At 39.6% G+C, this 27,868-nt stretch overlaps 2 protein-coding genes across 5 annotated transcripts in view; both read right to left on the reverse strand.

Annotated features, from left to right (window-relative positions):
• Positions 1-895: 895 nt before the first annotated feature.
• Positions 896-9,040, reverse strand: ZNF622 (zinc finger protein 622). 2 transcript variants are annotated; one of them, XM_064661840.1, is made up of 7 exons: positions 8,913-9,040; positions 6,217-6,833; positions 4,598-4,852; positions 3,721-3,883; positions 2,790-2,902; positions 1,819-1,962; positions 896-1,234 (listed from the first exon to the last, which is right to left on the reverse strand). In XM_064661840.1, exons 2-7 carry the CDS (start codon positions 6,821-6,823, stop codon positions 1,107-1,109), a joined length of 1,410 nt encoding a protein of 469 aa, XP_064517910.1. In that variant the 5' UTR covers positions 6,824-6,833; positions 8,913-9,040; the 3' UTR covers positions 896-1,106. The 2 variants fall into 2 exon arrangements, with proteins under 2 accessions (XP_064517910.1, XP_064517919.1); XM_064661849.1 differs by lacking the exon at positions 8,913-9,040 and adding an exon at positions 8,406-8,534.
• Positions 9,041-9,510: 470 nt separating this feature from the next.
• The window catches only part of RETREG1 (reticulophagy regulator 1), a 65,485-nt gene continuing 47,127 nt past the window's right edge, over positions 9,511-27,868 (reverse strand). For 2 of the 3 annotated variants that reach the window (XM_064661811.1, XM_064661819.1), the window contains 6 exons: positions 23,132-23,258; positions 21,134-21,218; positions 19,832-19,969; positions 17,997-18,061; positions 16,718-16,844; positions 9,511-13,757 (listed from right to left, as the gene is read on the reverse strand). In XM_064661811.1, the coding sequence (XP_064517881.1) occupies positions 13,246-13,757; positions 16,718-16,844; positions 17,997-18,061; positions 19,832-19,969; positions 21,134-21,218; positions 23,132-23,258 (1,054 nt within the window). In that variant the 3' untranslated portion in view covers positions 9,511-13,245. Of the gene's footprint in view, positions 13,758-16,717; positions 16,845-17,996; positions 18,062-19,831; positions 19,970-21,133; positions 21,219-23,131; positions 23,259-26,552; positions 26,567-27,868 lie in introns of all 3 variants that reach the window. The other variant, XM_064661829.1, reaches the window with a different exon arrangement.

Genomic DNA, 27,868 nt, shown 5'->3' on the forward strand with positions numbered 1-27,868 from the left:
AACAGCCAATTTCCTGTGGCATACACTCAGAGTCCAGCACTACAGCTCCGAGCTTCATGAGCTAGCTCACACTTCTGGGTGTAAGTGCCTGCCTCCCTACATGAAGGTCAGAACTGGTAAAGTCATGGAAACTTTTAAGACCTACAACACCAGGACTGACAGCAGTGCTGCTGCCTCAGCTCTTCAACAAGCAGGTTTTTTCTACACCTGCCTGCAACACTTCTCCTGCTTAAGTGGGAGAGCCGGCCTCCGTTCTAGCCAACATGTGTCTTGTATGAAACAAAATCAAATACCAAACACCAGTACTGAGTGGTAGCAACAGAAGCTGCCACCAACAGTGTGACTCTTCACAGTTCTAATCAGGAAATCAGCTGAAATTTTGATTGACATTTGTCTAAAAATTATGATAATTTTGAGCAGCTTTTAGAAAATGAAAATTCATTACATTCAATGTAAAACAACTGCACTGTAAATTATTAATCCAGTCCTGAGCTGGAGCACTAGGCAAGTACAGTCAACTTCTGAGGACAATATTAAATCCTGAAATTATATTTTCCATCAGTGCATTTCTTCAAACAATTATCACTTAACCTTCCATGAACCTCTGCTCTGAAATTTTCACCTCAACAGTGCCAGCTAGAAGTCCAAAACACCCTGCTAACACATCTCTGGCATCACAACTGAAAACATTCAATACACTCCGTCTGAGGCTCTAGGATCTTCTCTCGGCCTCAACCAGTTTGTAGAATTGGAAACTGAAGATATTCAGATAAATGGCAACGTCAACTGCCCCACAGAAATGGGCTGCACAAAGATGTGCAGCAAAGATGGGCACAAGATGGGCAGCAAGACTGTGCATGCATGTCATTCACAGCCATGACTACTTTGCCACATATTCCACAGAAGATATTTTATTTTTAAGTTAGGCCAACCCTCATTTCACTGCAATAGACAAGTTCCCTTCTCTTCTTCTCAGACAGGAAAGCACACCAGCACACACATCAGCATTGGACAGGTACCAGGTCCATTTTAATAACAGAATCCACAACCCAGAGACCATTAAATCCCCCTTCCCATAACCAGTTCCATGCAGCTCTTTTGGGAATTCAGAATCTGACTTGCATCCGGAAATGCATCTGCTTTGTAGCATTGTTACTCATTCCTGTCTTGAGCATCCACTTTGCCTTCATTCTCTGCAGGTACTGCATATCACGCAGCTGAGCGGAGGAGGCCCCTTTAGGGAGAGAGCAGGAAGAGAAAGAGGGATCAGTGTCTGTAAGCTTACTTACTACTTACATGCAAACCAGCTGATCTGTCCACGTACATCAGCAGTTAGCTATAGGTTTTCCTTTCCACACTGGCACACTTCTTTTCACTCTTCCCTGGGGAAAGGCCAGTTCTCTCTATGAATATCCACCAATGTGACTAAGGGAAAAGGTTGTTTTGCATCCTAAGCCTGATTCTTTTATTTCAAAAGTGGATATAGAATACACCACTGTTCCCCAGCTGGAAAAGTATTCTGTCAAAGCATGATTTATATTACATGATTAAATAGCAAGAGTAGTGGTTTGGACAGGCAGAAAACAAGAAATCTCAAGAAGTTATCTAAATGCAAAGCTGCACAGAAGCCGTGCTGGATTTTAGACACAAGCAACTTTCTGCAACTTACTCTGCTTGGATGTCAGGAATGAAAAGGAACCAAGTGGAAGACAAACTACTGCATAAACCCCACATGTAAAACAAAGTCGGCCTATCCATTTGCAGAGTGATGACATCCTAGAACCTCCTCCTCTGCAAAGCCCTCACGCTGTCACTCACCTGCCTGGCCCGTCCAGCCCAGAGCTCTGTACTGCTGCAGCACCCGACCCACTGCCTTCTTGTTTTTCGCAACAGCCACCGCTCTTGACAGACCAAACCGTTGCTTGTAGTATCTCATCAAAGAACGATGACCCACTCTTGCACCTGTTCAGAGGAGAGGACATCTTATTATGCATCACGAAGGAGCTTCTGAAATGGAGTATTCAAGCACATTGTGAAAACTATGGAAAAACTCTATGCTGAGAAACACTTTTAAAGGGTCCAGAACTTTAAAAATTTTAGGACAATTAGAAACTTAATGTAATTACTGTAAGAGCTGCTTTAAGGAAAAACACAGAAAGTACTGTGGTTCAAGAGGGTCTTAGCTCAGGTAACAAACAGACAGTTATCAGAAAAGAAAATTTTAATTAGTGGAATGAGCAGCGAGGCAATGCCATTTCAAGTAACCAGGGAAGTAACTTGCTGACATTCAGGAAATCTTGTGTAACTGCATATTTGGCAGCACTTTTCAGAATGAAAGGGCTGAGGTCCCCTCATACAAAAACACCAAACAAAAAAACCAAGCAAGAGTGCCAAATGCTAAACAAGAGAAAGGCTGTTTAAATAAATTAATTTACAGAACTACTTTACTAAAGTAGTTGGTAGCTGGCTCTCTGCAAAAAAACCCCTACACTAGATAACCTATGTTATAGCCTCTCTGAGCTGCACTAAAACAAGTTATGGAAACTCCTGGAGTACACCATGAGAGTCACATGTCAATGAAGAGGTAAAACGGGCAAAGGAATCCACTGCTGAAAAAGTTGAACTATTTGGCAGTGACAATAATGGAAGGTAAGGACATAACCCCAAAGATGCAAAATTACCTTCCCCCTTCCCAAAAGAAAACACAACAGTGGCCTATGCTACAGGTAATGGCTGCAGCTATGAGAAGTGCAGAGAAAGTGTGGTATAACACAAACCCTATGGCCTACCTGAAGGAAGGATCAGCTCCATGGTGTCATCATCATAATCCAACTCTCTCTCTGCTGGGCGCTTTCCAGGCACCTCCACATCTTCCCCGTTCTCGTGATCAGGGTAAGTGCTCCTGTGGAAGAGCAGTAGTACACATTTTATACATGGAGAGTAGCCACAGCTATACAGACTCATTGTACAAAAGAACTGCTACAGCAGAACTGCACAGAACTGCACAGCTACAGCAAGCCACAAACACTGTCACATTTTACCTACCTTGGTGTGGGAGTTCTTCCCAGTAGCAAATTGCCTTGAATAGAGGCTGGAGACAAGGAACACCCTTCCTCCAACCCTATTCCATAACTCAACATGGTTCTGCTGCTGCACACTTATCAGTGACTTATGGTGAAACATCATCACAGTGCAGCCCACCGGCTCTGCACAGCTACTGAAAGAGCGCTCCCAGAAGCTCCACTAAATGCACCTGTCACCATAATATGAGGTATTTCTGACCAAAATGAACACAGCTTAGGATGAGTTACAGAAAGTTCCACAAGAGACCTCTAAATCACAGCAGTCCTGTTAAACTCCAGCTACATAACAAAAAATATGTTAGAAATCCTCAGTAGATTTTAAGTCCACAATCTGCCTCAAAGGTAGTAGAAGAGACAGTTATGCCCTTTTATGGTCTTTTCTGGTGCACTGAAATCTATATTCAATAACAAACATACAAAGCAGAATTTAAAATATATTTTCATGTAGGACTGGTAATAGTGATCACAGAAGAGGAGAACCAATCATGTTGTTATGCTTACCTAGAAAAGTGGTGAACCAACAATGCAAAATAAGTATCAGACACAGGACTAAATTTTAAGAATGAATAGTTTCTGTTATAATATTTAACCTCCCTTTTGTCTGCCCCCATCTGTGCTCAAAGAAAAGTGTCCTCACCTAAAATCATAGAAGTCTGCAAATTCCAGGGCAGCATCTCCATCTGTGAACAGTTTGCAGTGGCTTTTATCATTCATGTGAGCCTGTACTGCTTCTGTAGAGTAGAAGGATTTCCCTTTTTCATTGCACCAGATGCAGATTTTCCCAACACCAACTTTCTCTCCTGCAGAAAACAATGGTACTTCTATTGGTCTGAACAGAACCTCCCCAGACAGTAATTAACATTTCTGTAATGAAGCCCTCCTAGCTCGCAGGCAGAGAGACTGAGGCTTTGCATTTCCAGAAAAGCCCTGCTGTTCCTATGCCTTGACCATATGGCCCCATCAGGGACAAGTCTGTGCCTTTAAAGATTTCTTGTGACAAGGTATGGATCATTAAGTATAATCAATAACACCTTTTGTACTTCCAATACATTTTTCTATCTGATACTCCAAAATTATTTTATTCTCATCATTATTTGTAGGCTTCAAGGAAGATAAATTTTTTCCTACCTTTTAGCTCTCTCACAAGTATGGTAAACCAATGAGGCAAATACTTGCAGCTCATTAGTAGGATAATACAAGTTCATATGCACCCTTCAGCAAGACAATTTTGTCTCAAATTTCATGTTATCTGAATAACTTTCTCAACATTAGAAAACTATGTGAGACCTACAAAGTACACAATCACGTTTTCTCAGTGGGGTTTTCTCTCACTCCTCCTGGAAAGCCTGTGGTCCTGCTCATCATCAAAATACTGAACTTGACAGCACTCAGATTTTATACAAAAAAACACCCCCAAAAAATCACAAAACATTTGGTGTCATATCCAAATGACAATAAGCAATATCAGTGTATAATTATCCTGACCAAAAATCACAGAAAATTTACAGGCATACCCAGGTACTTGATTAGTCCTCTGAGGTCCACGAGATATTCTATGTCTGGAATAAAGAAGCTGTGAATTTTTGTCATATGGGCCACATTTTTTGTGAGAGATCTTGAATGATGGGGACAGAACAAGCAGTCTGTGACTGGTATAGCCCCGACAGCAGGTGTGCTTTCAGCTTCTGCCTGTTCCTCCTCTTCTTCTCCCACACTTTCCATCTCTTCTTCAGAGCCGAAGTCTTCATGAGAATCCATATCTTCCCAGTCTTTTAAAGGAAGTTTTAAAAAAAATAAAATTATATGATTACTTCTCCCAAGCAGAACAAGTACCAGTTAAGTCAGAAAAAGCCATCATAGAAAATACTGCATTTTCAGTTCTTACAGCTAAGTGCCACACAGTCACTTCCAGGTGCAAGAATATACCATTGCCAGTAAAAACACATTTTAAGATGCACAGCAAAGCACAAGGTTGCTCATAAAAAAATTGGCAGATCTGATACTTTTTCCCCTCTGCTTTCTTAGCTATTAACACTTTATTGCTGTTTCCATGCCTTGCAGTTAATTCACAACAGCACAAAACCACAAGAACGGTGCGTTAAAAATAAGACAACTCTGACACCATCAGGAAAATACTCATATTCAGCAGTGACTCAGCAGTGAGGGAAAACACACTCCTGTTCACACACACATCTTTAACAACAGAGAACAATCCCAGCTGTCACAGATGTTACATGTTAGTATATACCAGGCTATAATAAGAATTCTACACGTTTGCAGGATTACTGCCAAGCTCATTAACAGATAAGCCATCAGATCATACTGCTAGAGGAGTACCGAAATATTTTTTAAGGAATTTGGCTCTGCGGCAGTGAGCATTTCACAGTACTTTTTCCCTACTGGTTCCCTAAAAAATGCCATGCCAACAGAGTGTTTGAGAACACGTAACAGGGTGCTTCCCAGCGTTGTATGCTGCTAAATGGAGATCTTTGCTATAAGATGCAGTTCAATAATTTTAAAACCCTGACACTGAACTGACAGAACTTGTAAGAAACATCTCTGGACAAACACTTAAAAGGAAAATTAAGATTCAGAAATCTACTGAGATTTTAGCATTACAATTTATGACTAACACATTAATCCAAGACAGGTGCAAGTTGACTCCTTTTTTAGGTGTCAAGGTGCATGTTCAGAGGTAAATGTTTCTTCTCCTGTAGAACAGATTTTCTGAACTGCAACTGAAATTTCAGCAGCACAAAACTGCTCTAACAGATGTAGTAACATGACACAGGGGTTTCAGTAACAAAGCTGGCATGAGGTTCCACCTCATTCATATCTGTCCCCTTGCTACAGTTGAATCACCCCATTCAACTGCTCCAATAGATGTGTTTGGAGCTGCACTGTCAACTACAGCACTGAAAGCATCCAGGTTAAAAAACAACCCTTTTCTGGAAACTCTGAAGCTCTCATCTTTTCAGCTGTCTGCTTTCCAGGCTGACCTTCAACAGAAACCTTTATTCACTGGAACAGGCAAGACCTTTTCTGATGGAAAATACTGCACTTCTACAGAAGGCTTTTGCACAAACCATGGCTTACCCCAAGTTATCCCTTGTCCGTATGTTTACTGCCTTACCTTCTTCATTATCCTCTTCCTCCTCTGCTTGTTGCTTGGCCAGCTTCTTTGCTTGCTGTTCAAACCACTGCAGTCGAGGAGGTATTTCTGGTCGCTCTCTGCTCTGTGATAAGCTGGCACTTTCCTTAGACACTGGAGAGCTACTTGCATTACTAGGAAATAAATGTGTTTTCTTTGGAGAGGAAGATGGCTGAGCTCTGATGGCTTGCTGAATAGCCGTATTCATTTCATCTTTGTTCACACTCTCTGGGGCCAGCCCCTTTTCCAGGTTCTTCTCATTTAGTATTTTTACCTTCTTGCTAACAGCTTGAACAGCTTTCTTCTCCAACTCCAGGTGCTTCTTGGACTTCAAGTGATTCTCATAGGCATTGAAGGTGGAGAATCTCTTGCTGCAAACTGTGCAGTAAGTGGCAGTGATTTTGTTTTGCTCCTCTGCAACTGCTCTCTGCGCTAGGACTCTCTCTTGGAAATTCTCAGCAGTGACAGGAGGCATGTCAGCAACTTTACGCTTCAGGTTGTACCTGTGCCAGTCAGTTTTGTAATGGGCACGCTGAATGTCACCATCCTTGAAAGCCACACGGCAAGTGATACAAGTGTAGGTTGCCATTACTAGAAAGCTGGAAAAAAATAAAATCATGCTAAAAAAGATTAAGTAACAGCCACAAAAAAAACCCCAACACGACACCCTGGGTGTGTTATGCACGAGCAGGAGTAAAAGAAGAAACTTATAAAAAAAAAACTTTGATGCAGTTACTAGAGGTTACCCATACCACAGCAGCATCTGAGTATCCAAGCTCTGGATGCAGAAAGACTCACTGTGCCTGTCGGGACTGAGACACAGAAGAGGGCTCCCAGTCACAGCAACAGTGTTTCAAAAGCTCTGCACTCTTCACTGAAGATCAGAGATTAAAGGTTCTTAACAAGCTTGTGTTCTGCCAACTCTAAGATTTTGAGGAGACTAGTGATTGCTCCAAAATAAGGGTAAAAAGGGAAAACTGCTTTCAGGCCTATTTTCCATTTTTTACAGCCTTACCAAATGGGGAAAAAAGAAAAGTTACTGCATTTAAAAATAAAGCCTTCCTAGCTCTTCTGGAGCAGTGCATGTAGTGTTGACAACACTTTACCCTGCAGAGCTGTTCACCTGGAGATGCAGCCAATCATGCCTAGATCTAGCACTTGAAGCCACTGATAACCCTGATCTTCCTCCACTTCCAACCATCCAGCTGAGCTATGTTACTGGGGCTGTGACAGGACAACTGGAGAACAGTGACCTGTCACTGATGCTTTCAGTCCTTTCCAAAGCCACACATTTCCTTTCTTCTCAGTGCTTAATGAAACTCAACTTTTTCTTAAAACAAAGCTGATGGAATCTCTTGAATGCTCCAAAAGCAAAGAGCAAAAAAGCATGTTCTAACTGGAGATCACAGAAACCACCCTCATCTTTTACATGATTTAGAGAAACCATGGCTTAATCGGGAAAAAAAAAAGAAATAATACATCAGGATGAGAGGTTCTGAAAGCAGGCAGAGGAAGAGCAGCCCCTCCCAGAAGCTACCAACAGGGAGAAGCAGTGGCAAAAGTAAAAAATACGTAGAGAGTCAAAAGACACATTATGAAACGCTCATACCCTGTAACAACTGGACTCCTTACTTACTGCTTGTGTTATCTCTAATGCTACAAGGATAGGCAAAAAATAAAGACCATACTGTTTTATTTGAAATACTATAAGCATCCATTCAGTGTAACACATGCTTTTTGTGTTTCAGAGAAAAATGTATCATCTGCCCACTGAGGGACTCCAATTGCTCCCTGAAGCATTTCCCTCCCACCTGCAGAGCTCCCTGCCCTTTTCCCAGCCCAAGCATCAATCTTACAGCTACAAACCACTGATGCAGAGCCACGCTGACTGTTAATCACAAACTCCTTGCAGAAACCTCAGGGACAGAACAGTCTGATCCGGTCCATGAGACACAGACAGTAGCCACACACTAGATTACCATGGGGGTATTTAAAAACACCCCGAAAAAACCCAAAAAGCAGAAGAGAAGGAATGAAACTGGCAGAATCTACAGCCATAAATCTTCACCTCTGGCTACTAAGCAGAGAAGTGCTTACAATTCAAGCTGCATAAAGCAGAAGAAGGCCCTGCAGTACCCTGTGTGGTTGCACCACCCCTTCCCATGACTCACCTACATTTTCACCTCCCGTTTCAGGCCACCAGGCCCCGAGTCCTGCCTTGTGTGGGGCTCGGGAAAAGGAAACCCGCGGCACTCACAACCCTGCAGCCCAGGAGGGCACAGCCAAGCCCTGCCAGACAAACTGGGTTCTCCCCCATGGTCTTTATCGCGGGTGCTGCTTTCAGCCGCATTTAAACTGAGCCCGTGTCCCTAAGGCTGACACAAGGCAGAAAGGCCGCACCGGCGGGGTGTGTGTGTTCATTATATGGACACCAGAAGTGCGGGCAAAACTTAAAAATAAATACATTTTAAAAATAAATAAAATGAGAGATAAGACGTGGCGCAGGCGGCAGCCGGGAGCCTCCAAGCCAGGCCGGGCTCACAGGGAGCCTCTGCCCCAAGGGAGCGCAGCCGGCCCGGCCGCGCCGCCTCCCCGCCATCCCCATCGGGCCGCCCCGGCCCGCCCCATCCCGCCCCTCCGCATCCCACCCGTGCTCCCGGCCGGCCCCGCACACGCACCTGCGGCCGGCGGAGCAGAGGGTCCCGGGTGCCGCCGCCGCGGGACGGACGAGCAGGAAGCGGCCGCGCAGCGTCCGGCGGGAGGGGCCGGGCCGGGCCGGGCCCCGCTTCTGCCCCCGGGCGGCGGGAGGCCGCGAGACCGGGCAGTGCCAGGGAACGCATACGGGAGCGACGGGACCTCCGCTGAAGGGGTTTTACTTTCACAGAATCGATTAGGTTGGAAAAGACCTCTGAAACCATGGAGTCGAACCTGTGACCGAACACCACCTTGTCAACTAGACCATGGCACTGAGTGACACGTCCAGTCTCTCCTTAAACACCTCCAGGGGCGGTGACTCCACCACCTCCCTGGGCAGCCCATTCCAATGTCTGATCGCTCTTTCAGTGAAAATATTCTTCCTCATGTCCAACCTAACCCCTCCCCGGTGCAGCTTAAGACTATGTCCTCTTGTCCCATCACTAGTTCCCGGGGAGAAGAGGACGACTCCCACTTCGCTACAACCTCCTTTCATGTAGTTGTAGAGGGCGTTAAGGTCACTCTGCTTGTTGTTACAGAGTCCTTTTCCATTTTTGGGAATAAACGCACGATAAGATGATGAAAGATAAAAACTAACACATATTTATTAAATGCTTTTACAAACGATCAATATAACAGTTCCATGTTTACAAAACAGTGATTGGGCAGGTAAAGTGCTGCAGAATACTTAAATAAAGACATTTTGTAATTCTCCAGTTTCTGGTTGCCCGGGTGGGGGTTACTCACAGACTGTGACGCTGCTTGTGTGCTGAGAATGCATGTGAAGACCACAGGGACTTTGTTCAGAAGGCTGGGACAGCCTGGAAAAAGCCCAGAACGAACACAGAACAAGTAGAAAGAGTATCTCTTCAGATCCTATCACTTTGGGTTGCAATAATTTACTCTCCTTTGCATAGAATAGTATTTTTTTCCTTAACAAATGGAAGAATGGTTAGTAGGTGTGTGGTGCCTACCCATGGAAACCCCATGTGCTGAAAACAGGTGCTTTTGCACTGGATTTGACACGCCCATGGCCATTGATCAGATGGCGATCCCTCTGCCTGTCTCTCACATGTACTGACACAAGGGGAAATTTTCCGAGTATGAAGGACTGCACCACATCCCAGAGATGCTGCCCTGACACACGTCATTTTCTCCCAGTCAGGATGCATGAAGAAGCCACTGCAAGGCAAGGGAGTGTGAGCACTTCACTGCCACGTAAGAGTAGACCACGTAACACAAGCAGTACCAATCCCACGGCAACATCACATGCTGTGTTACCGCAGGGCACTTGCTCACACTATGCCCTCCACGCTGCCTGTAGGCCTTTTGACTGGAAATCGCACGCAAGCAGGCTTTCCCTGGAAAAACTGAGTATTTCAAAGTTATTTACTACCTCATACTCACTTGCCTGTCTTTCTGCCCATGTATTCAGTTTGGAAGATGAGAAGGTGATGACAGTGCTAGGTAGGAAAGATGCTGTGGACCATTGTGAGAGGAATTTTTTAAGGAACTGCTATTTTGTGGTCGCTGCTAGAATACAGCAAAATGAAGGTTTCTCAAGGGATTTCCAACTGAAGGCAGTGTAGAAGGTATCCATAAAGGAGAGAAACATTTTCTTTGTGTTTTGCTGTCAAACTGCTGGCAGTGGAATGTATCGTATCCGAGCAAAGTGTTTCTTACATGCATTTTTCTGGGAGGGAAGAGATCATTTCCTGCAGAAAATGAGGCATCTTTTCACTACCTGAAGAAGAATATTAGATGTTACAGAATTACCTCCTTCCCATTACACAATGTTTAGGGGCTTGAATGTAATCAACTACCATGAAAGTAGAAAAATACAATTCTAAAGACACTCAAATAAGCAACTATGTCCCTAAATTGAATGATTTTCTTTTCAAGTTTTGCTTTCTTTTTTCTTTCTGGGAAAAAGTGAGACTTGTATCAGAGAAAAATCAATCTATTTACCTGTCTTGAAACCAGAAAATGGGTAATTTACAAAAAGTCCGAGAATATCCTCCAACTGCTTTTCCTCCTGATCTAATCTATTATTCTAGAAGAGTGCCCCTGTGCTACGTACTTTTATAACCACAAGTATTCTTCATAAAACAACAATAAAGTGCACACTGTTATAAAGCCACCACTGACAGCCAGTTAGTCTGTCCCGTCAATCCGCTCCAGAAAAGCCCGTGAAAGACTGCTCCTTCCCTCATACCTCTCTGTCCCGCAGCCTGTTTCCCCTCCTGGCACCAGTACTCCTGGATAAAGAAGCACACAGTTGTTCAGGTGTCCTACAAAGTTCCATCAGCAACTTGGATTTGTACTCCTCTAACTATATAGATTGTCCTAAACATGCAGCAACGAAATGACGCTTTTGAGTCATCCAAGAAATTTAAATGGTCTTTAAATTCACTAAATTTTCCAGCAAAAGCTTCTTTTAATTTTGGCTGGGTTTTTTTTGGTTTTTTTGTTCGTTTGTTTTGATTTTTTTCAAATGAGAAGGACAGGCTGGGGAAAAGTAAAAAGGAAACTTAGCAACCAATGCTGTGGAACTGATGTGGGCCATGGTTGTTAATGATTTCCATAAACTCAGATGTTAAGATAATGCAATGTTAACCCAGATGTTAAGATACTGTAGTTTTGAAAGCTGCATCTTGTAGGATCTATATCCAGCATCCACTTATTTCATAATGTATTTGTTAATGAAGGCACAGGCTTACCTTTTTACTGGTAAAGGACAGCAGACACGGTCAATATGCATTACTGACAGAAAAGCACAAGCAACAATAAAGCTAGTGTCAAAAATTCTCAGCATCTTTCTTTTCACTATACTCTTTTTGGCCTTCTGCCTATTTTTTCATCTCAAAAGGAAAAAAAATATACAAAATGAAGTTAACTTTAACCACAGGTTTACCTACACACATATGTTAGTGGAACATTTTTTATCGTTTGTTGCTGTACTTTTTGAGGGTCCTAGATGACAGTATTCACCTCTTCAAATGCCAGCAAATGGAAATTTACTTAAGTAGTAGTAGCAGCTGACATGGTCCCTCAACTTCGCTAATGGTTTACATCACATTAAAAAAACTAGCTTTACTTCTTCCTATTTCTTGGATTACTATTGCTTGGTATTGCAACTCAGTTTTGTTACAGGTGAACAAAAAAGCCCTAAAAAAATAAGTTATCTGCTTAAGATCCCATGCCACTTACTCGGCATGGGTGGACTTTAAACCAGCAAACAATTTAAACAAATTCTTTTTTGTTTTAAACTACATGCCAAGAAGAAGATTCTGAGTGTCTTCTCTAGCAAATGACCTTACCAAATACTTTTAAGTACCTTAAAATATTCAGCTTGCAACACAACTTTTGTTGCAAGTGGCAGCAGGTATCCTGTGAAAAAAAACCAAATCAAAACCTACAGAATCTTGAATTAAGGAAGTGGCATCTAAAAAAGCCTTTATGCTTTTTTTAACCTTTAACCTTTACTTCGAACAATAACTACCCTCACCTGCTCCCATAAAGGTTGTTCAGTTTACACAATATTAACTTTTAAATATAAAAATTCATTGGCTGACTTCACATGGGCAATACTGCCATGGACCAGACTCCATCAAGGAACAGAGCAGGTGGTCAGTCAAATAACATGCCACTTTACAACTCTACAAGCCTATAACAGCAAAAAACTTGGAAATGCATCACCACATCCAAAATAATTCAAAGGTTTTAAGTATGAAATCAAGTTTTCTTTTATAGTGTTGCATACATATTTAAACTAGAGTTGTGCTGGTTAATGTGTTTCATATACAGTAGATGCACTACACATAATCCTAACTGCAGGGATCCATACTTTTTGGTATGATTGAAGGAGGTGAGATGTACTTAATCTCATTGCAGTCCTCTGATAACTTGCCCTCGCTATGTGAGTCATTAGTTGCATTACAGGATTGGCAAACGAGTAAATAAATTGCTGATGTTGAAAATTTGGCTCAGGACCCCAAAATAAATGGTTGTCAAAAAGATAGAAGAAATCTCTCCCCAACTCTTTTGAACAACTGACCTCCAACACTCATCTGTAACCAAACAGTGGACAGATAATTCATTTCCATGCTATTACACTGAGGTATAACTACCAGAAACATTAAACTATCAGTATCATCTGATATTTATCCAATTAATTCACTCTGCATAAGGGAAATTATAACAACACATCTAAAGGGATAGTTAAAGCTTGCAGCTCAGAATTTTCCTCTTTTTTTTTTTTTTGCATTTGATGATTTTTTTTTGTGTTTTATGTTTAATTTCTTCTATGTTACCAGGTTAATGACTTCCAAGCAGATTTGAAAGAAAGCCTGAAGACTTTTTCTTTTCCTGGGATTCAGCTTCTTGGCCTTGTGAAAGTCCCAATTCTTTCTCAATCTGCTCTAGCTCAGACTGGTCAAGCAGTTCAAAATCATCAGCTTCCTCTGTGTCTGTCTCCTCACTCAAACTGGGTGTTGCATGTGAGGGAGCTTGCAGTGTGGACTGCAACTGCTCTTTGATGGCAGCGGACACCGCGGCTGTGATGACATCACCAGCAATTCCACTCATTAAATTAAAGGTTTGGTCACTGGTCAAAGGCAAGGACAACCCTGCAGTGGGTGGTCTCTCTTTACTCTGTCGGGAAGCGTGATCCACCTTGAAATCTGTTTGCTCTTTTCTTCGTTTTGGATGGATGGGCATTCCGATACTTGAGTCATCATCATCATTTGTTCCAGTACCATTTTCTAAAGAAGGGAATTCTAAAAGATCTCTAGCGAAAGCTTCTTCATGATCACTAGGTCGGTCAAAATCTATTACAGGGTTAACAGAAGGAAATACAGTGTTAGCACTCACAAAAGGTTTCCCCAAAAAACAGCCATATGTAAAAATGGAGCTAGTAAGTGTTCCTTTGAATACATTTACTAATCTATACTCTAGTAAGTTTTCACAAGCAAAGGAGCTTTGTGTGACATCTACAATAAAATGGTTTTGAGGTTGAAAAAATAGTACCACAAATCACCTGATATCGACCTAACTCTTTGAACAAAATACCTTTTTAAAGTGGTATCTAGCTGTGAAACAACCCATGGAAATCTTTAGTAAAGCTATTTCTAAATATACCAACCACATCAAGTCCTAAAATTTATAATGCAACAACAGACCCCTAACTATTTTTCTTCACAATAAATTACAAATATGTAATTTATGTATGTGTTACAAGTTTTTAATATTCACTAGAATAATAAAAAAAATGTTTATGTGTTTAAATTAAGATATAATATAAAACCAATGTAAAGACAATTTCTAATTTTTTCCTTTCTTGGCCAATACTTGTATTAAATAGGAAACAGAAAATGGAAACTCTTTAGATGATCAGGATTGTTTCAAGTTTTCAAGAGAATAAAAAGCAGAATGTAAACAAATAAAACATTAAATTTTAATGGCTGCATTAATGACAAATATTTATTATTAGAAATGTGTAAAACATACTGTGGAGTACATGGCCTGTGGAAGAGGCCTAAATGAGTACAAGGGAATACTTTGATCTAGTATTTGTATAAGAAGGTAAAAAATAATCAATTAGAACTTACTTTCTATGAAAACAAGCAATAGGAAGTTGTTGTAGGACCATTTACAAGGGCTAAGGAAATAAATCCTAAAAGTGTCTCAGACGCTATTTTCTCCATTTTCTTTGGGAAAGACAGGTTGGGAAGGTGAGTAGGAAGGGTTGTGCTGTAGGCGGAGTGGTGGCTCAAATGCACAGAGCTTTGGAAGGAGATGAGCCAGTCCTCAGATGCAACCCATTTGGTCTTGTACTTTTGTGTATGTCCCATTTGCTGAAATATTCCATACAGGAGAAGAGTGGATGCTGTTTATTTTTCACTTAGCAAGGCCTCGAACACAGTTTCCCACATGATCCTTAAAGCCAAACTGGTGAGCAAATGGGGTAAGGGAACTGTAAGGTGGAAAACTGTCCAGACTGACAGGGTCAAAGGCTGTGATCAGCACTGTAAGGTGCAACTGGAGGCTGGTTATCAGTGTCTGTCAAAGGTCCTGAAACAAACACTGTTCAATGTTTTTATTAATGACTTGGATGACAGGACAGAGTGTACTCTCCGCAAGTTCACAGCCAGAAAGCAACTGCTGTGGAGCAGGTGTATTTGATATTCTGGAGGTCAGGGTGCCTTCAGAGGGACCTAAACAGGAGGAACAGGCTGAAAAGGAAGATCATGACATTCAGCAAAAGCAAATGTGAAGTCCTGCATCTGGGATGGAATAACCTGTGCAGCAGTGCAGGCTGGGGGCAACGAGACAGAAAGCAGCTTTCTAGAAAAAGACCTGTGGACAGCAAGTATGTCCTTGCAGCAAGGAAGGCCAACTACATACTGAGCTATAGTAGCAAAAATGAAGGCAGAAAGTCAATAGAAGGGATTTTCCCCCTCTATTCAGCAACTGAGAGTACACATTGATGTACTTTGTCCAGTTTTGACCTCTCCTGTCCAAGATAGACAGTGATAGACAGGACTGAGTCCCCTGAAGGGCCATCATGATTATTTAGGGGGTTGGAGAACAGGATGTATGAGTAGATGCTGAAAGAATGGGCCTTGTTTGGCCCTAAGAGTAGGTGGCAGATAGTTTAACTACTGAATGGGAAGGTATAGAGAAGATGGGCTTGAATCTTCTAGAAAGTGCACAGTGAAAGGATAAGAGTAAATTGATACAATCTGGAACATGGGAAATTTTGACTCATTATAAAAAATTTTTCATTGTGAGGGTGAGCAAATATTGAAAAAGGCAGTCCAGGGAGGTGCTGAATCTCTGCCACTGAAGATGCTCAAATTTCAAAGGGTCACAGCTCTGAGAAACTTCATAACGCTCTGAATAGAAGCTTTGAACCTGCTTTGAATAGAAGTTTAGATAAGATAAACAATTGCTCTTTACAACTTATGATTCTGTGACCGTACAATGCTGTCTATTTACAACTTGAAATATTAAGAAAATAATTTAAATTACTAATTTGGCATGTATAATGCCACTAAGTAGTATCACTCTTCTTGTCATTTACAGTGACCTTTTTCTAGGAGAAATGCAAGGTAGGCAGAGGACCAGATCCACAGGTAAGAGTGGTATTAAGATAATTAAGATAATAAGAGATGTGTATGTAACAACCAAACTACTGTCATCTATAATCTTTATTCAGGCAAAGTGCTAACTAATAGCTTGGACTGTAAAAAGTAAAAACTTGGATCTGGTCAAGATCAAGACAAGTGCTTGAGAATCTTTTCCTAGTCTTAGTCTTTAAATCTAATTGAGGCTCATTGCTGGCTCTCTTCATTTGCATTCTAGTAATAAGATCTAATCATACTTTCCTTAATTGGCTGTTTAACAAGTCAAAGTATTCATTTTTTCTTCCTTAGCTTTTATTTGTTTAGCTTAGCCACAAAAGCATTGGCACTAACTTAAAAGGTTTACTTGCTTAAAAGGTTTGGTGGAAGAGAGTGGTAAATCTGGCAGCTATTGAGTGTGTTGGTCTTACCCAGCACTACTGGTTTATTTAGACACTTGTTGATGTACCTTATTATTTTTAAGATGAGGACAGTTCTTAAAAAAAATGTATCCAAAACTATACAAAACACTAACATTAATCTTAAATTCATTTCAGGGTGGAAAGTAACAACTCAAAAAACCTCTGTCCTCAAATTCTCTAATAATTTTCAGGTAACTTGCATGACTGAAATTCACTGATAAGACAGATGAAGCTATTACATACCATCAGATGTGTCTGTCTGTGGAGAATACCCCTCGGATAAGTTAAAGGTCCCATTATCGGTCCAAGATACTTCCGATACATCTGTGTCAGACACTGACATCTCTTTGGCAACGACTGCAGGACTAACCTACAGGGAAAAAAGTTCCATATGTGGTATTCTTATGTGCAAAAAGTTCACACTATAGGAAGCCAACGCTTAAGATAATGAAAAAAATCCCTCTTGTATGTCATAGCAATATGAATCACCTCCTACTTAAGCTTTATTTGTAGAAAAATGAAAATAATAGTATACAGTGCCTAGAAGTGAAGCATCCCTCTTTGTAATCACTGAAAGCTGTATTATACTAAAGAAGCATAAAAAATTCCAGTTATTCATTCTGACAGTAATATCCTACTGTAATAAAAGCAGAATGAGCCTGCAAGTACAAAATATGCATAAATGTAAAGAAACAAGTAAACTTGGATCAAAAAAACCAGCCCATTATCTGTAAGACCATAAAAAATTAGTTAAATAAAAAAAATATTATCCTTTGCTAATTTATCCAACAATATTCAATTATGTCAGCTACAAACATATCCCATGGGATTTTTTGTTTCCAGAATACAAAGCCACCTTCAGAGTGACCACTGTCAAAGTCAAGCTTTATACACTACTCATCAAATACTGCATAATAATTTCCATTAAGATGAATTTTTTTATACGAATCAGTGTTCTGATTATAATAGAAAAACCTTTGCCATACAGTTATTTGGAGTACTAAGAGAAAAATGAGATATTTGAGTGTTCCAATACATATCTAGAATGATATTTATAGATAACATACGTATTTACACTAGCATTGAAAATTAACAAACAAGTGATTACAAAAGTATCTGACAAATTATGTAGGGTTTCTATGAATGTTTCCCTTTTATATTTTAATTTGATAAACAGTAACTGCAATTTCACTGTTTCAAACAAAAATAACCACCTTTGCTATTAAATATTAAAATATTTTAATCATTCTACAGCCAATACAAAATAAACACATTCTTAGCTCAGTAGGCCATATTAAACCATTACCTTGAAGGCCAGAAGTCATAAATGCAGTAAGTCAGTTAGCATAAGCCTAAAGGTGGAGACTATGAATCACTTCTAAAACACACTGCTTAGTTCAGGAACACAGCCTTCTGGGCAGGTTAAAGTCTTCCACAGAAGAACAGAGACAGTAATCTAGATAGTCTCCCATTATCTATATTGATCTTAAAAGCAAGACAGGGATGACTGAAAAAAAGTCACCTTAGGACACAGAGCTGATATGTCTAATTCACTGTCATCTTCTGTGGGTTTTGTTTTTGCTGTTTCTGAAAGAAAAAAAATATATTTTTTATCCTACTCATGACAATGGATTTCCAGGTTCAGTGTGTGTTCTCTGTCACACAGCTTGTGTAGCACAATAACCTTCCACCTGCTGACGCAGTGCATCCTTAACGTAATATGCTACTCAGGTGAGGGAAATAAGGCTGAGTCAGAGACTGGATGCTTATCAAAAGACATTGTGCAGCAGCCAAAGCAGGAGAGATAACGTTGCTCTGAAACGCATTCCAACAAATTTCTTTACCTGCATTGTACTTCCTTCAGGAGTGTCTGTTGCTCACCATAATGTTACCTGTCCTGGCAATAAATGTCTATCTTTTAAACTCCACTGCTGGTACAATGGACAGGTTAACATATTGCTAGAACAGGCTGTGTAGTTATCCCACCACATTACTTCTACATGAGAACATGCAATTTTCTGGATAATTGCATGTAATCTTCATCCATCAAACCCTTCTTCTTTGCGCCCACCCAGTCATATGCAAAGAACCCTCTGAAGTCTGGGAGAATGTTGGTCTTTGCAGATGAGCAGAGACACAAATCTCATCTCCTCTGTCTGGGAATCTTTTAAACCGATATAAAATGAAACACACAGTCGGAATATTCTTGGTTGCTTCTTTTTGCAACTTGCTTTTTCCTCTCTTGTGCCAGCACAAGGGCTTGTGAACCTATGTGGTGAACCCAAGTGCCAAAGCAAGGTAGGGGACCCTGACTGGATTAAATTAAACTGCAGGGCAAGATGCAGGAAAGAACGCATCTAACCTCAATCATTTTCCCAGTGCTGGCTTATGGAATTCATGAAACAAGTCTAAACTCTTCCTCTGCCAGTTTCACTTAAAAAAACTGAACAATGTAAAATAATACATGAAGGAAAATTTTCAATGCATTATTCCTTATTTCTGGCAACTACTGCATTACACATAAGAGAAGGGGAAAAGACAGACGGTGGTTCTCATAGGGTCTAGGAACAGCACATTGCATGGTTAATGGTTACAAGAAATGCATGTTTTAGAAGCAGATGTAAACTAACTAAAAAGGGTAGGCTACCTGCAAGTAATGGACTACATTACAAAGGTTTAATTATCAAATGTGCACAAAAAAACCAAACTAAACATAATACTCTTCAGATACATATTTTTCTTGAAATAGCTTTATTGCTTAAAATCTGAAAGTTTCCAATGTTAGGAAAATTTCAGGTGAGAGTTGAAATTTTGTTTTAAATTGATTTCTCCCCTTTCCACCTAAAAATTTTTATTAACTTGTAGCTACTATCCTATGGCAGTTCTTAAACGCTTTTTGAGTATTTGGGGAAGAAAACAAATTCTTTCTGCTGTGGGGAGAGAAACCAAGGAGGATTAAGATACTGGAATAGAGTTTTGTCTCTTATTGAAAATTCTGTTATGCACTTATTTTGAGACCCTTAAGTGAGTCTCTCTCCTGGGTAAGTTTGCCTTATCTAAACAGCTACAAGCATTGCATGCTTACAGCAAGTTTTTTCAGAAAACTTACAAGTAGTACATCTAATAACGTATGAAGAGCTTGCCTTGCTTCTTTCCGTGAAATAGTAATTTTTGTTATCATACCCAGACGTCTGACATACACTGTCACCCCTTATAAAGCGAATAACAGTACCAAGGTTAAAAGCAAGAAATATCTTTACAACTGGCTTCTCAGGACAAACCAAACTGTCTGCAAGGTGAATAAAATTTTCTCTGCATACAGAAATACATTATTTGGGACTATAATTAATTACTCACCAAATCTCTCTTTTTTCTTCTGGTTGATATATTCCACTATTCCAAAATCTACTTTCATCAGAACAGCCTTAATTTTGCTGTACACTTTCTGTCCAAATTCATTGCACTTAAGGAAGGGACACAAAAAGGCACACAATACTGTGACAAAAATGAAGACAGAGAAAAATTGCATTGAAATATCGCTGTATAAGAAGTTAATAAAGCTTAAACAATGCCTCTGCATACAATAACTACTAATTTTACATAATACAATTAGTTTACATAAAAATGCGCTGTGAAATGCCCATATCAGACAAACTGTTAATGTCAAATTCAGTTTCCAACAGCCATTCTTACTCATCACAGAAAATACCATTGCATTCCTATCAATTGACATCTTTTTTATTTTCAGTAAGGTACAATTTATGATCATTATATCATTTATCATCATCTTGACTTAGCCTGAGAAAACATGATTATGCAACATTGTGCCGGAATCAATATGCCGAAAAAAACAGTAAGCTGACTTCCTTGTGACAAAATATTGTTAAAAGTTTCTTACTTATATCTAATCTAAATTGACCGTCTTTCAGTTTAAACCTCTTGTCCTAATGCAACAGGCCATGCTAAAATGTTTGTCCCCATCTTTCTTATATGCCCCCTCTAAGAACTGAAAGGCCACAAAAAGGTCTCCCTGTAGCCTTCTCCAGGCTGAACAACCCCAACTCTCTCAGCCTGTCTTCACAGCAGAGTGCTCCAGCCCTCTGATTATCTTGGTGGCCTCCTTGGACTTGATCCAACATGTTCATGTCTTTCTTGTCTTGGGGAACCCAGAACTAGATGCGGTACTCCAGGCAGAGCCTCACCAGAGCACAGCAGAGTAGAGTGGAGTAGACCTCCTCCCTTGACCTGCTGGCCACACGGCTTTTGATGCAGTCCAGGATACAACTGGCTTTCTGGGCTGTAAGTGCACATTGCTGGGTCATGTCCAGCCTCTCAACCACCAGCACCCCCAAGTCCTTCTCAGCAGGGCTGCTCTCAATCCCTTAATCCCCCAGCCTGCATTGATACTGGAGGCTGCCCTGGACCCAAGTGCAGCACCTTGCACTTGGTCTTGCTGAACCTCATGAGGTTCCCATAGGCCCACTTCTCAAGCCTGTCCAGGTCCCTCTGGACAGCATCCTGTCCCACAGAGATTGGTGTTTTCTGGAAACTTGTATGTGTGTGTAAATAGATATAAATAAGTAAATACTTCCTATATAGAGATCAAATAATGAAGAAACCACATACACAAATCATGACTGAAAAAGAGACTATACTTACACAAGACATAGGAGAGGACAACTCCAGGAATGTAACTTCCCAAGACAGTGAAAAATGTACATATGCTGCAGACTAGTAGGCAAAACTGGTAAAAACATTAAAATTGACCATTAACACTTTCACTATTTAACTGTTTAGATAATTTTGTTAAAAAGAAAAATGTTGCATGCTAAATCATAACTAGAATTCAGTGCAAAGTCTAAGATTTTAATTGTAAACTGGGAAATACTTTTAACGCTTCTGGTAAAAATAAGCATCAAACATTCCATTTTGGCTAATTAGGATGCATCCCCTCTTCTATTATAAAAACATGCTATTTTTATTCATGTACTGTAAAGGTTTAACAAGCTCACGGTTATTGCTAAAATCACCAGAAATTACTTCACCCTCATTAGAAAAAGAAAGACTGAACAGTTTATATGCAGGAAAAACAACTCACTAATTGCAATATTACAATACATACTTACTGCATGCTTACAAAAGCAAAACATCCTTCCTATAGCTACAGTTCTCTCCCCTGTTGTGTTACTTCGTGAAACTGTTTTCTCTCATATGCTGGCAAGCATTCTCTTGATGCCTGTTGGCTACTCTAGCATCCCTGTTAATGACAAGACTGAGCTGAATTTTCAATATAAAATTCAAGATTTGGTCTTTGTGGCGACTGAGACATACAGTGCATCTTTCACAACTGCACAATGCTGAGTACAGAATTGATCTGTTGGAAGTTTACAGATAGAATCTATTTGCTTTTGGAGCTAAACTGCAATAAAATGGCTATTTCAGAAAAATTTTGCACACAGCATCACTGCCTAATTTGCTTCTAATTATAGCAGTAAAATAATGACACGACTTAGAGAATGAGGTCAGGAAAAAGAAGGGAAAACATGCTGTCAAAATTAGCTTTTCTAAACCCATATTAGATATACCTTAACATACAGTTACTGTGTCACGTTACCACATGACAGAATTATGGGATTGTGTATACTGATACTGCATTTCCTTACTTCATTATATACATAATTCTTTTAAGTACATTTATTGTCCAAAGTATATTTATTTATATACTATTCATATACTTTTAAGCATATTTATTTATTTATTGTTCAAACATATAACTCCTCTTTGTATAATTTATTCATTTTTAAAGATATTTCATCCTGTTGCTCATCTGTATTTTCAGTCTAAACTGCTAATATTTGAGCGTGGTACTACATACATTCTGTTTGCTAATTCTGAATGGCATATTTTCAGGGAAGATTTTGCGGTAAAATTAACCAAGATTAAAAGAGGAGAAAAACCTCCTAATCTCCTTTTAACTTGTATTTAGCAATACAAATATAAAAATGAAATCTACTATTGCCATAATATACTTCTACATTATTTATATTATTCTTTGGGGAAAAAAGATCTGCTTCACTTTTGACTAGAACTAAATAATGATATTCTTCCAAGTTGGAAGGAAAAAACCTTATTCTTGCTTGCCTCTTCATGAACTGGGTTCTCCAGCTCAGTCTTTCCAGTAAAAAAAAAAGGAAAACCACCAACTATAAGTGTATAGAAGAAAAGTTATCACAATCAAATATGAGGAACATTAAATACTTGTGCAGCTATTCCTGAAGACTACAGTTATTTGAGGGGGAAAAAAAGTTTATGTTCAGGTACATGCCTATATGACTTTTTTTCTTTTCAAAGTTTTTATTAAATTGTTATGTTTTAAATTTCCTTTAAAAAGTCCATGGACTAACTGGTGAAGTTCCAACAGCTGCACGGGAAAGGACTGTATTGCTATAAACTTTACTGTGAACAGCTTTTCTCACTGACTCCCTACCCATGTTCTCCACAGCACAAAAAAGTTAGCAGAAACTCATGACTTAATGTATCAGAATGTGCATTTTGTTTTTCAATTTTTCTGCTTGCTGGCTTGTTTGTTTTTTTAAAATTTATCTCACCTTTTTATTAAACCATATAGAACTGTTAATCTCACTTGGGAGTGCTTACCTTGCCAGGGTTTTGTTCCTTAAAGTGGGACATTTCTTGAAGAAATACAAATAAATTCATCAGTGTTTCTGAAATGCACTGATTTATTCTGGGTCTGTAGTCTTGCCTGGAATCGATGACGTTCCAGCTGAGTAAAACAAACAAAAATACCCAACTTTGTTTACAGCTCATATGAAAAGTTGAAACTAGTTGAAAACACCATGTTGTAAAGCCATAGCCTCTGGCAATCCAATGGCTGCTGCTATGCTAGAGACACCTGTGCTTGTTTAAACATATTTTATATAAGGCTAATTTGACCTTTTTAAGCTAAAAAAATAATCTGTTCAGTAGTAGCAATTCTGAGTCTCCATACAAGCAATTACCAAAGAAATGACTGCTTATTCATCATGGCCATACAAAGACACTGAGTTCAAGGGGCTGTCATCTAAATTAAGCAAATGAACCCCAAACTTGTTTTTTAATATTATTTTTTCTTTAAAAAATATACCACAGTATTTTCATTGCCAAAGGATGGCCATACATATTAACACATTTAATTTCATGCATATAATCTTTCTGCTTTTTCTTTTCTATTTTTTGTCTTGCTCTGCAAACTATCATGATGAAATTGTTATCCAACCTAGAAAAAAAATTGCTCTTGAAGTCTTGATTCAGTTCCTTACTGAATTTTAATTTTTCTATTTTATTGAAAGGACTGTTTCTAAAGCTTATCTTATGACTGTTCAGTACTTTCAATAAAATAACACTCCCCCCTCCCCAAAAACTACTGAAGAATTTGCTGAAACCCATTTGAAAACATATGTACCTATCATATTTGGGGCTGAAAAGTTTAGACAATACCCAGTTTAAATGGTCACATTGTATACCTTTGTGGAGTAGACAAAACAACTACAACAAAGATGTTTATGAAACAAGAAATGAAAAGAAAAACACAGACTGGCCAGTCAGTGTCAAATCAAACTGGTACAAAGTACGGATGAACCACTGTGCAAACACTGAGAATCTGAAGTAAATTCTACACCAGCTGTCTTTTGCATAATATACTGCTGAGTACACACAGCTTCAATTCCAGTGAATGCAAGTCAGCCATGAACTACCCCAGCTATTTTATGGGATACACAATCCATTACATGTCCTGTGCATCACTGCCTTAAAAGTAAACATTCTGTGATGGGTGGATTGAATCACAACATAAATCAAAATCTAAATTATGGAAAAAACAGCTATACAATTGTTGGTGCAGCAATAACACCACACTCACAGACTGTCAGATCAAACTGCCAACTCCTATCAGATACACAATCTCCGCAGCCTTATTTTTGTAAAAAATCAGAACAATTTCAGTCAAAAATGCCTAGTTACACACCCACGGAGCCCCTTCCCCTTTCTCATGGTTGTATTCGGTTCGCCACCAGGTGGTGACACAGCAGCGCCAGGACCAGCGCAGGGATCTTCATCACAAGGGACAGGAGCAGTGCAGGGGGGTCACAGCATCAATGCCCAGGGCATCGTGACCTACAGAAAACTGCTATTTCAAACACGGGGTAGAACTCATTGAAGTCCAAAACTCAAATCAGCGTCTAACTCCTGACTTTATTTTAGTATTTATTGCGCTGTAGTGGTGTTATTTCTTCTTACATTACAAAACATTCAGGGTGAAAGATTTTTTTCCCCATTTTGAGAATCAACAATGAACTATTTAAAATAGCGTACCTCGAATGCATAGGGTGACATCCCCATGTCTTGGACTAGGTGACTTTTGCAATTTCCCAGCCATGCATTGCACTGCATGCAAGTATTTACCCCTGACAGAGGATGTAAATTAAACCATAAAGGAACTCATGAGATCACTGCAGGAACCCAGCTAGAGGGATCAGCACAGTTACACAGAACTTTATATGTGTCCCATCCACAACAGAGATTTCAATTTCCATCATCTCTGACACTTAATTGCTTGAGAAAAGTAGCATACAAGGGTTTTGTCTTACAGGAACTGCAATTTTCATTATAGGATAGGCTATTCCCCTTAAAGAAGCACTGCTTCCAGCTTTTGTAAACCATTCTGCACCATTAATCAGTATTTCAAGAGTTGCCTGTTTATTCTAGTGTTGAAAACCTATTATGACAGTATTCTGAATTACAAAATCCTTTTACAGATTTTTACTCCTACCCTTTATTTAAAATGGCTGACAATCGAAGTTAAGCTTAGGGGAAGCACAGAGCAAAAACAGATAGGCCTGATGCCTACTATCAAATCAGAGCTTTGAAATATTTAGGACATTTGTAGATAGTCATTTTACTGATTTTAAGTTAATAGCAAAAACCGAGGGGGGGAAGATGAAAGCATAAACTACAATAATAATGCAAACTATTTCCATATATGCTAACCACTAATATAAAGACAATACAGATTAGAGAGGAGAAGGTGTAATAAGGCACAGTGGGATAACTAGTAACAATTCAAAATAAAAACACAAATTATGCAGAAAAATGGCACATTTGTACAGAAAGTATTCTGGAGTTGCTTTGCTTAGTTGTTAGTAATGCTTTCTTTAGCCAAGGTGTTGAAAGTATAAGCTGAAATTCAGATTAAATTTAAACTAAAACCCTACATGTTTTGGTTCTGTAGTCCACATGTAGTGCATTGACAAGAAGACAAGTAAGAAGAGTGGATGGTACCGGTGAAGTTTGCTTAAAAATACTGCAAACCCTCAACTGAGCTCCACAAAAGAATACTTGCAGTTTTTTGTAAGCCACAAGAAATCATAAGACATCTTTGTCAGTTCTACTATAGCCACAGTTTTCTAATTTGCAGGGAATGCCAGGGACTATTCTGAAGCCTTATTCTGTTCTTACACAATTAGTGGTGTAAGAAAGTCAGCTTGCTGATCTTCAATGTGACAATCAGATGCATGCACTACCTCTTCTTGTTCACATCTCTCAACAACTACCAGCCCTGGTGACATCTTTCCTAGAGCCCACTTGAACTGCAGTGCTACCCGGAGACCAAAGGGCTTGAACAAGGGGAAAGCAACAGAGATCTTTGTGAAGGGGGAGTGAGAAAGAAAGGAGGTCCCTCATATAACTGTCTGTACAACATACAGTGGTGTGTATGCAAAATAGAGAGGTGATGTCATGCCCCTGTATATTAGTGGAGTTAACTTACAGTACCCTAATAAATGACTTAAATGTGAAGCCTATATTTCCTGCCAAAACAGTTTTTGGTACTCCTGTCCAGGTGCTCCTTTTGGGATATAAGCAGCCAGCTGTCCCTGAACACCTTAAAGGCTTTTGTGCACAACTTAGAAAGAAGAAAGTTTTATGTCCCATCACTTATCCTGAGTTTCATATGAAGTGCTACACTTCCATTCTAAAACTACTGTCAGTAAGACTGAGGGTGTTCAGAAAGAAAATAAATTACTCATTTCTTTCTGACTGCCTATGGCCCCATTTCTACAACTGAGCAAATACATACACTGTTGCCTGGTAGTTGCAAAAAAGCCTACCCAAAACACACTCCTGCCCAGACGCTTCCACCGATCACAGTCACAAACTCTGGCCAGAACAGTCAGTGGCGTTACATTCTCTAAAAATGACTGATGGTGTCATGCTCTCATTTTGTATCTGGACATCTGTTCAAGCAAAGCCCCATCACATTTCTCTCAGAAAGGTCAGCAGATCTCATGTTACTGCTTTAAAGATCTTTTCGTGATGTGCTGGATTTTTTTTAATTATGTGTATACAGTTTTATATGTAGCTCCTGTAGATATGCTACTCAGAACTGCAGCAGTGACAGAGTACACCGTGATGCGCTGGAGCTGAAGGACTGCACCTACATAAACACAGGGTTAGTAATTATAGAGCTTCTAAACCCTCTTGATTTCCCAACTGTAACCACACATGCTTGAAGCTGGTACAGACTGTAATTTTAAGGGTAACTTAGAACGTATTAGTCAAGGCGGAAGAGCTGAAAGTTACATTCCCAAAGATATATAAATCTAGTAATAGGTAATATGGCTATTTTGTAGCTTTTTAAAAAGAGTATCTAGAACTTACAGAATGGTGTAACTTAAGAGAACTGGATACCTAAGGACAAACAGGCAACCAGGAGTTCAGTATGAAATTTAACCAAATGAAATCCAAAGTATAAACTGTTAGCAAAACCCAATCAAGCAGGTTTACCTTTTCAGAGCTTCATCAGGTCTCCGCTATGAGGAAAGAAATCACCTCACTGCAGAGGGAAGTGATCATAATAATGCAGTTATCCTCTCCAAAACAAAATAGTGTAAAAAGCACATTTTACAGTTAAGTGTATTAAAGTGCAAATAGCAAACTGTCTAAAATCTACTATTGAACTGTGTAGTAGAAAACAATGCACTATTGATTAGCCTTATTGAAACACAATGTAAGAAATTTGTGGATGTTATGTGCAGTATGTGGAAAGACAGAATGGCCAGCACCACTGAACTCACAGCATAGCATCTTAATGACATACGTGGCTAATTTTAAAGGTGATTATGGAGAACCGTGCTCTATCCTGTGCCACTTCTGGATCCTATGCAATCGTTAAATATACTAAAATAATTATATTTGTGTCATGTGGCTATGACCTAGTCAACAAGACCTGCAATTTAAATGAATCACTGGGGCACCATGTAAAATCCTGCTTGCTTCAAAGACTTCCACAAAAGGATGCTGTGTCACTGAAAGAAAAAGCAATACAGGAAGCATCCACAA

The sequence above is a fragment of the Pseudopipra pipra genome, chromosome 1 (assembly GCF_036250125.1).
Source record: "Pseudopipra pipra isolate bDixPip1 chromosome 1, bDixPip1.hap1, whole genome shotgun sequence".
Lineage (NCBI taxonomy): Eukaryota > Metazoa > Chordata > Aves > Passeriformes > Pipridae > Pseudopipra > Pseudopipra pipra.